A 10,423-nucleotide genomic window follows, 5' to 3' on the forward strand; every position below is an offset into this window, starting at 1 on the left:
AGGAAGGAAGGAAGGAAGGAAGGAAGGAAGGAAGGAAGGAAGGAAGGAAGGAAGGAAGGAAGGAAGGAAAGGAGGGAGGGAGGGAGGGAGGGAGGAAGGAAAGAAAAAGAGAGAAAGAGAGAGAGAAAGAGAGAAAGAAAGAAGATAATGAGTATCTGAAAAAAGTCTTCTAAAGTTTTGATTAAAATATTGTATTAAAACCGTATATGTCATTGTTAAATACAGTGAGTTCTAAGTTTTTCTTCAAAGAATCAGTATGTCAGTATGTTCAGTTCTATGATCTTCATTTTGAAGTTTAACTTCCTCATTCTCCTCATCTCCCTGCCCCTAATTTCAGTAAACAACCTCCCCACCAGTTATAATCAGTAGTTCACATCTGTCTCCCTGGTCACCTGCTCAGTCCTGAGTCACCCCTGGTCACCCGCTCCATCCTGAGGCACTCTGGTCACCTGCTCCATCCTGAGTCACCTCTGATCACCTGCTTCATCCTGAGTCACCCCTGGTCACCTGCTCTGACTTGAGTCACCTTTAGTCATCTGTTTGGTAACCATCTTTCCCACCAAAACAGCTCACTCCGCCACTCTGGCTCATACCCCTGCTCTCTTTAAAATAGCCAATAGGAATTAGCCTAGACTGTGTAGTCCAACCTTAACCAACAGGGAAATGACACAGCAGTAAGGGCTACCTGTGTCAGGGATAAAAACTCTTTCCCCTCCCATGTTCAGGTGTGCTCTCACCATTGCTCCATCTGGGAGATGAATCCCTCTATAGAAGTAAAATTGCCTTGCTGAGAAAATTCATGTTGGAGTGCTATTTATTTTTTGACATTGAAAATTTATTTCTAACATCATTTAGGGAATAACAACAATAATGTCACTTATTATGTTTTTAGGATCAAGGTAAAAGCTGTACAAAAAAGCAAATTGGTAGTCCTCATAATTTGATTTTTTATTTTAAGTTGAAAAACACAAAAATCACTTAAATCAAAAAGTTAGAAATAAAACAACAAAACTAGATTGAGAAAAGCATGGTGGGGGGTTAAGAAGAATGACAAAGTTTGATAAATTTGAAAAGTAAAAATAATTTGAATTTCTAAATAAATTAAATATCATCCTTTTAAAAATAAAAGTCAGAATCTGGAAAGTAAAACTATAGAAATAAAACACAAATATACAGATATAGGTATAGAAAGGAAATACAAATTTTCGGAGAACCATAGTAATAACCCTGTATAAGTAATTTGCAATTTTAAATTAAATTAATCAGTTTCTAAGGAAACATAAACTGTCAAAATTACAAAAATGCAAAATATTTAATAGCAAAAACTGAAAATGAAGTTTTCAACAAATTAATTTTTCTTATTAATAATAAATATAAAATCTATATAGATTTAGTATATGAAATTTAACAAAAAATATTAAAAATCTAACAAAAATAAAAATTTATCATAGAAAGCTAAGGACAGATGGATAATCAAGAATCTCCTATTCATAACAAATATTTCAAAAGGAAAAGAACTAGAAAATACATGCAACTTTATATATGTTAAAGTTATAATTTTTTTTTTTTGAGATGGAGTCTGTCATCCAGGCTGAGGTGCAGTGGTGTGATATTGGCTCATTGCAACCTCTGCCTCCAGAGTTGAAGTGATTCTCCCACCTCAGCCTCCCGAGTAGTTGGGATTACAGGCACATAACCACCACACCCACCTAATTTTTGTATTTTTAGTAGAGATGGGGTTTCACCATGTTGGCCAGGCTGGTCTTGAACCTCTGAACTCAGGTGATCCTCCCACCTTGGCCTCCCATAGTGCTGGGATTACAAGTATGAGCCATTGTGCCCAGCCTTAAAGTGATAAATATAAAATATTCTTATAAGAACTTTTTATAAAATTGCAAACAAAATAATGCCTAAATTAGATGAAAATTCATAGACAATTTTCAATCCATCATATTTCATAAATAGAAATATCACCATTAAATGAAAAAATGCATTGTCATTTAACATTGTTTTGATAGTTCTAGGGAAAGCAATAAGGAGAACGAGAATCAGAGATGTTACCATAGAGGAATAGGAGGCAGGGCTAGCCTGCAGCTCCTGCTCAGACAGACAGAGCCGCATGTGAAGACTCATATCGTGAACTTTTGCTACAAGAATTACCCTAGGGACATACCAGGAAAGCTGAGAGAATCCACAGACCCTTTGAAGGAAGTGGGTCACCACTACCGGCTCAATGAGACATCAGAAAACCATGAGTCCACTTACTTTCTCAGCAGCAAGGCTGAGTTCTCTGGGACAAGTTCTCAGCCCTGGTCACCAACTGCCCGGAAATTGACTTGGTGCTGTTGGGAGGGCCACGGTGGGAGTAAGACTCGTCTTTAGGACTGCAGGCTGTACGGCAGCGGGATAAGGCCTGTGACTGCCAGCATACTCCCACTTCCCTGGCAACCTGTGTGACTCAGCAGAGGCAGCCATAATCCCCTGAGGAACATAAATCCACCAGCCTGAAAACCACACCCCCATCCCCCACTGCTGCCACAGCAAACCCCACCCAAGGAGAGTCTGAGCTCAGACACACCTAACTCTGCCCACATCTGACCGTCTTTCTCTACATGCCCTGGTAGCTGAAGACAAAGGACATAATCTCTTGGGAACTCTGTGGCCCCACCCACCACCTGATCCTTCTTCCACAAGGGCAGCTGATACACTCTTGAAAGCACCACCTCCTGGCTGGAGGCCAAACAATGCAAAACCAGCACACTAAACAAAAATACAACCAAGGAACCTCACAGAGTCCACTTCATTCCCCTGTTACCTCCACCTGAGCAGGTGCTGGTATCCACAGCTGAAAGACCTGAAGATGGATCACATCACAGGACTCTTTACAGACACTCCCCAATACCATCCTGGAGCCTGGTAGCTCTGCTGGATGGCTAGATCCAGAAGGGTAAAAACAATCACTGCAGTTGGGCTTTCAGGAAGCCCCATTCCTAGGGGAAGGGGGAGAGCACCACATCAAGGGAGCACCCTGTGGGACAAAAGAATCTAAACAGCAGCTAGAGTCCCAGATCTTCCCTCTGACATAGTCTACTGAAATGAGGAGAAACCAGAAAAACAATTCTGGTAATATGACAAAAAACACAATTCTTTAATACCCCTAAAAGATCACATCAGCTCACCATCAATGGATCAAAACCAAAACAAAATCTCTGAATTGCCAGTAAAATAATTTAGAAGATTGATTATTAAGCTAACTGAGGAGGAACCAGGAAAAGATGAACTCTAACTTAAATAAATCAAAAATATAATACAGGACATGGAATGAAAAATCTCCAGTATAATATATATAGCATAAATTTTTAAAAATCACAACTTCTGGAAATCAAGACACACTTAGAGAAATGCAACAAGCACTGGAAAGTCTCAGCAATAGAACTGGAAAAGCAGAAGCAAGAATTTCAGTGCCCAAAGGCAAGGCTTTCTAATTAATCCAATTCATCAAAGACAAAAAAAAAGAATTTTTAAAAATGAACAAAGCTTCCAAGAAGTTTGGGATTATGTTAAACATCGAAACCTAAGAATAGTTGGTTTTCCCAAGGAAGAAGGGAAATCTACAAGTGTGGAAAACGTATTTGAGGGAATAATCAAGAAAAACTTCTCTGACCTTGCTAGAGATCTAGACATTCAAATACAAAAAGTTCAAAGAACACCTGGGAAATTCACTGAAAAAGATCATCAACTAGGTTTTAAGGAACCCTCAAAACCAGGCAAATAAGCACATAGTCATCAGGTTATCTAAAGGAAAGACAAAGGAAAGAATCTTAAGAGCTATGAGGCAAAAACGTCAGGTAACCTATAAAGGAAAAGCTATCAGAATAACAGCAGATTTCTCAGAAGAAACCCTGCAAGCTAGAAGGGATCGGGGTTCTATTTTTAACCTCCTTAAACAAAATAATTATCAGCCAAGAATTTTGTATCCAGTAAACTAAGCTTCATGAATGAAGAAAAGATACAGTCTTTTCCAGACAAACAAATGCTGAGACAATTCGCCACTACCAGCCCGGCTCTACAAGAACTGCTAAAACAAGCTCTGAATCTTAAAACAAATCCTCAAAGTACACCAGAATAGAACCTATTAAAAGCATAAATCTCACAGGACCCATATAACAATAGCACAATGAAAACAAACAAACAAACAAGACATTTAGGCAACAAATAGTATGATAAACAGAATAGTACCTCACATCTTAATACTAACATTAAATGTAAATGGCTTAAATGCTCCACTTAAAAGATACAGAATGACAGAATAGATAAGAATTCATCCACCAAATTTCTGCTATCTTCGGGAGACTCACCTAACACATAAGGATGCACATAAGCTTAAGGTAAAGGGGTGGAAAGAGATATTCCATGCAAATGGACACCAAAAGCAAGCAGGAGTAGCAATTCTTATATAGACAAAACAAACTTTAAAGCAACTGTGGTTAAAAAAGGACAAAGAAGGACATTATATAGTGACAAAAGGACTAGCCCAACAAGAAAATATCACAATCCTAAACATATATGCACTTAACACTGGAGCTCCCAAATTTATAAAACAATTACTACTAGACCTAAGAAATGAGATAGATGGCAACACAATAATAGTGGGGGACTTTAATATTCCACTGTCAGCACTAGTCAGGTCATCAAGACAGAAAGTCAACAAAGAAACAATGGACTTAAACTATACCCTAAAACAAATGGACTCAAGCAGATGATTACAGAACATTCATATGCTACAGAATACACATTCTATTCATCAACACATGGAACATTCTCCAAGATAGACCATGTGATAGGGACAAAACAAGTCTGAGTAAATTTAAGAAAATCGCAATAATATTAAGTACTCTCTCAGACCACAGTGGAATAAAATTGGAAATCAACTCCAAAGGAACCCTCAAAACCATGCAAATACCTAGAAATTAAATAACCTACTCCTGAATGATCACTGGGTCAACAATGATATCAAGATTAACATTCAAAAATTCTTTAAACAGAATGATAATAGTGACACAACCTATCAAAATCTCTGGGATACAGCAAAGGCAGTGCTAAAAGGAAAGTTCATAGCCATAAATGTCTACATCAAAACATCTGAAAGAGCACTAACAGCCAATCTGAAGTCACATCTCAAAGACCTAGAGAAACAAACGAACTCATACCCAGCAGAAGAAAAGAAATAACGAAGATCAGAGCAGAATTAAATGAAATTTAAACAAAAAAATGCAAAAGATAAATGAAAACCTAGTTATCTGAAAAGACAAATAAAATTGATAGACCATGAGCAAGATTAACCAAGAAAAGAAGAGAGAAGATTCAAATAAGCTCGATTACAAATGAAACAGGAGATATTATTACTGATACTACAGAAATAAAAAATATTATTCAATTCTAGTATGAACTCCTTCACACACATAAACTAGGAAACCTGAAGGAGATGGATGAATTCCTGGAAATATATAATCCTCCTAGATTAAACCAGGAAGAAACAGAAACTCTGAACAGACCAATAACAAGCAGCGAGATTGAAATGATAATAAAAAAACTTCCCAACAAAAACAATCCAGGACCAGATGAATTTATAGCTGAATTCTATCAGGCATTCAAAGAAGAATTGGGACCAATCCTATTGACACTATTCCACAGGATAGAGAAAATGGGAATCCTCCCTAAATCACTCTATGAATTCAGTGTCACCCTAATACCAAAATCAGGAAAGGATATAACAAAAAAAGAACACTACACACCAATATCCCTAATGAACATAGATGAAAAAATCCTCATAAAAATACCAGCTAACCAAATCCAAAAGCATATCAAAAAGATAATCCATCATGATCAAATGTGTTTGATACCAGGGATGCAGGGTTGATTTAACATATGCAAGACAATAAATGTGATACAGCACATAAACAGAATTAAAAAGAAAATTCACATGATCATCTCAATAGATGCAGAAAAAGCGTTGGACATAATCCAGCATTCTTTATGATTAAAACCCTCAGCAAAATAGGCATAGAAGGGACAGAACTTAAAGTAATAAAAGCCATCTATGACAAACCCACAGCCAATGTTATACTGAATGGGGACAAGCTGAAAGCATTCCCCCTGAGAACTGGAACAAGACAAGGATGCCCACTTTCACCACCTCTATTCAGTGTAGTACTGGAAGTCCTAGTCAGAGCAATCACACAGGAAAAAAAAATAAAGGGCATCCAAATTGGTAAAGAGGAAGTCAAACTGTCACTATTTGCTGATGATATGATTGTATACGTAGAAACCCCTAAAGACTCATCCAAAGAAACTCTTACAACTAGTAAATAAATTCAGCAAGGTTTCAGGACACAAAATTAATGTTCACAAACAGTAGCTGTGCTATACACCAAGAGCAACCAAATGGAGAATCAAATCAAGAGCTCAACTCCTTTTATAATAGCTGCAAAAAAAAAAAAAAAAAAAAAAAGGAATATATCTAAATACGGAGGTGAAAGATCTCTACAAGGAAAAGTAAAAAACACTGCTGAAAAAAATCATAGATGACACAAACAAATGGAAACACATCCCATGCTCATGGATGGGCAGAATCAATATTGTGAAAATTACCATATTGTCAAAAGCAACCTACAATTTCAATGGAATTCCATCAAAATACCACCATCATTCTTCACATAACTAGAAAAAAAATCCTAAAATTCATATGGAACCAAAAAGAAGCCCACATAGCCAAAGCAATTACTAAGCAAAAAGAACAAACCTGGAGGCATCACATTACCTAACTTCAAACTATCCTATAAGGCCATAGACACCAAAACAGAATGGTACTTGTATAAAAATAGGAACATGAATGAAACAGAATCAATAACCCAGAAATAAAGCCAAACACTTATAGCCAACTGATCTTTGACAAAGCAAACAAACAAACAAACAAACAAAAACATAAAGGGGGAAAGGACACCATATTCAACAAATGGTGCAGGGATAATTAGCAAGCCACATGTTGAAGAATGAAACTGGATCCTCATCTCTCCCCTTATGCAAAAATCAATTCAAGGTGGATCAAAGACTTAAATCTAAGACCTGGAACCATAATGATTCTAGAATATATGATCAGAAAAACCTTTCTAAACATTGGCTTAGGCAAAGACTTCATGACCAAGAACCAAAAAGCAAATGCAACAAAAACAAAGATAAACAGATGGGACTTAATTAAACTAAAAAGCTTCTGCACAGCCGAATAAGCAATCAGCAGAGTTAACAGCCAATCCACAGAGCAGGAGAAAATCTCCACAACCTATACATCTGACAAAAGACTAAGATCCAGAATCTACAAAGAACTCAAACAAATCAGCAGGAAAGAAACAACAAATACCATCAAAAAGTGGGCTAAGGACATGAATAGACAATCCTCAAAAGAAGACAGACAAATGACTAACAAGCATATGAAAAATGCTCAACATCACTAACTATCAGGGAAATGCAAATCAAAACACAATGTGGTACCACTTCACTCCTGCAAGAATGGCCATAATGAAAAAATCAAAATAATAGATGTTGGCACGGATGTGGTAAAAAGGGAACACTTTTACACTATTGGTGGGAATGTAAACTAGTACAACCACTATAGAAAACGGTGTGGAGATTCCTTAAAGTACTAAAAGTAGATCTATTGTTTGATCCAGCAATCCCACTACTAGGTATCTAGTGAGAGGAAAAAAAGTCTTATGAAAAAGATATTTGCACACACATGTTTATAGCAGCATAATTTGCAATTGCAAAAATATGAAATCAGCCCAAATGCCCATCAATCAACAAGTGGATAAAGAAAATGTGATATATATGTATGTATGTGTATATATACATATATATACACCATGAAATACTACTCAGCCACAAAAAGGAACTAAATAATGGCATTCACAGCAACCTGGATGGAACTGGAGACTATTATTCTAAGTGAAGTAACTCAGGAATGAAAAACCAAACATTCTTATATTCTCACTCATAATTGTGAGTTAAGCTATTAACACACAAAGGCATAAGAATGATACAATGCATTTTAAGTATGATACAATTAATTTTGGGGACTTTGGGAGAAAGGCTGGGAGGGGAGTGAGGGATAAAAGATTACACATTGGGTACTGTGTACACTGCTTGGGTAATGGGTCCACAAAAATCTCAGAAATCACCACTAAAGAACTTATTCATGTAACCAAGCATCACCTGTTCCCCAAAAACCTATTGAAATATAAAATAAAATTTAAAAAAGAGACATTATTATAAAGTGTAGAAAAATATTTCATTAATTACTGATAAGCACATTCTCTTCCAATAGAATATAAGGATTAATTAAAATACTTTTACAAAAGAATTCTATTTATTTTAGCAAGTTATTGTAAAAAAAATGTTAAATGTTAGTTCTTTCCAAATAAATTTATAAATGCAACATAAAGTCAATTAAAATTCCAGTGAGAAATTGTAGACACAATGCTTTACAGTTCTTTCTTTACATCCACAGAACAGTGTTTAATCGATTTTTATGTGCCATATTCATTGCTGCAAAACTAGTGTCGAGAACATCTAACCACTCTTAAAAATAAATATCTCTCTGGATCAGAAACTGAACAGAAAGCTGGAGGTCGGGTCTCAACCTGTTGGCTGGTGGGTGCTGGGTTTAAATTCATAAATACAGCTGTGAATTTGACTACCCATCAAGTTACAATGAGTTTGCTGTAGTGGGAAAAAAGAAAAATAGATGCCTGGGGCCTTTTAACAGAGTACTGAAAACAGAATGGGATATGAGGACATCCATATAAGGAGGCACAGCACAGGAGCGGTGTGTGGAGAACGAATTGCCAGAAACTGGCTGGGAAATTAAAGATATAAGATTTTAGTTTGTGATATTGAGCCCAGTTTGCTGTTAGGGTAAACTTGACAGCACACAAATCAAAGAGCAAATTGAGCACAGAGAGGTTTAGAGCAGGTGATTACTTCTTGCAGTAGAGAGAAAAATCATTAACATTAGTCCTGATCAGAGCAGGGGAAAAGGGAAGACACGCTGCCATACAGGTGCAGAAAGGGGCATGAAGGCACCATGCCCTGAATGTTCCCAACCAAGCACACAGTTTAGAAGGAGATGAAGAATCCCTGTGAAACGGAGACTGAGGTAAGAGTGACATACAGGAGTGCATGAGTGCATGTTACCCACAGAGGCTATAGGGGTCATCCGGCCTCAGGCAGCCTCTGAGTGTGCAGGGTGTCCAGGGACCTCACGTATGTTAGAGCAAGGGTAATAAACATCTTGCCTACTCCTCTAGAGGCGGCTTTCTTGGTTTTTAATGTGTTCACTGCCCCACCCTGAAGGAGTCATGATCACCTGAAAGGGGAAGTCTGGGTGGTAAAAGGAGGGAAACCATCTGGCCACTTAGGCTGATGGGAACATCTGAAGCTTTATCCAGAGGATAATAAAGAAGAACCATCCCTTTGTCATTTCCTGCTCCCCTTAGTTCCATGTGCAGAGAGGAGCTGGGCACTTCCAATCCACTCTGATACATCCCAGGGAGGTCTGCCTTTGGCTGCTCTGTGCTAAGACCTCCTTGACCCTTTACTCCAGCTGGAAGTAATGAGCTCAGTTCATTCATATTTGGAAACTTTTCCCCCCTTCAAAGAAATTGGAAGGTAAATTTGGAGGAAAATGATGTTTTCAAATTTTATTCCACAGGACTGAGGGAATGCTGGGGGTTCTCTGGGCTTGTTATCTCTTTAAGCAGCAAACGTGATGAAATCTGGATCTTACCCCATGGGAGTCCTGATGATAGCATGTCCTGAAGTTGGAGAAACTTCACCATTCAGCATTTTGAAAGTCGTGCTCTTCCCAGCTCCATTCACCCCTAGAAGTCCAAAGCACTAAGAGGAAATAAAGTTAAGTAAAGCACACTCAAACAAGCTAAATAAATAGAACAAGTTAAATAAAATCAAAATTATATTAGAAACAGCACTTGCTTTTAGCCAACTCTGGGTTGACTTTGTTGGTTTGTGTTATTTGTGGAGTTTTAAAATGACAATATCGTATAAAACACTGTAGAGATTACAAAGTCCTCTCAAAATCATCATGGCACTTGAATGGTATAAGAATTTCAGCAGTAATTTACAGACAATAAATTCATGTGTGGAAAACTCAAGAGGATGAGAGTAAATGCCAACTATCCCAAATTATGCAGAGATAATATAATATTCTTTGGAAGTCACATCATTATAATTATTACTCTGATTTCATTTTTGTATATTTTAAAGTTTTTTTTTTTTTTTTTTTGAGACGGAGTCTTGCTCTGTCGCCCAGGCTGGAGTGCAGTAGCCGGATCTCAGCTCACTGCAAGCT

At 37.3% G+C, this 10,423-nt stretch overlaps 1 protein-coding gene across 2 annotated transcripts in view; it reads right to left on the reverse strand.

The window, feature by feature from the left end:
• Positions 1 to 10,423, reverse strand: part of LOC105535388 (ATP-binding cassette sub-family A member 13-like) — a 231,519-nt gene that overhangs the window by 110,896 nt on the left and 110,200 nt on the right. For both annotated transcript variants that reach the window (XM_011974456.1, XM_011974457.1), the window contains one exon: positions 9,842 to 9,951. In XM_011974456.1, coding sequence (XP_011829846.1) covers positions 9,842 to 9,951 — 110 coding nt within the window. The remainder of the gene's footprint in view (positions 1 to 9,841; positions 9,952 to 10,423) is intronic.

This window comes from Mandrillus leucophaeus, unplaced genomic scaffold (genome assembly GCF_000951045.1).
Source record: "Mandrillus leucophaeus isolate KB7577 unplaced genomic scaffold, Mleu.le_1.0 Scaffold1454, whole genome shotgun sequence".
Taxonomy (NCBI): Eukaryota; Metazoa; Chordata; class Mammalia; order Primates; family Cercopithecidae; genus Mandrillus; species Mandrillus leucophaeus.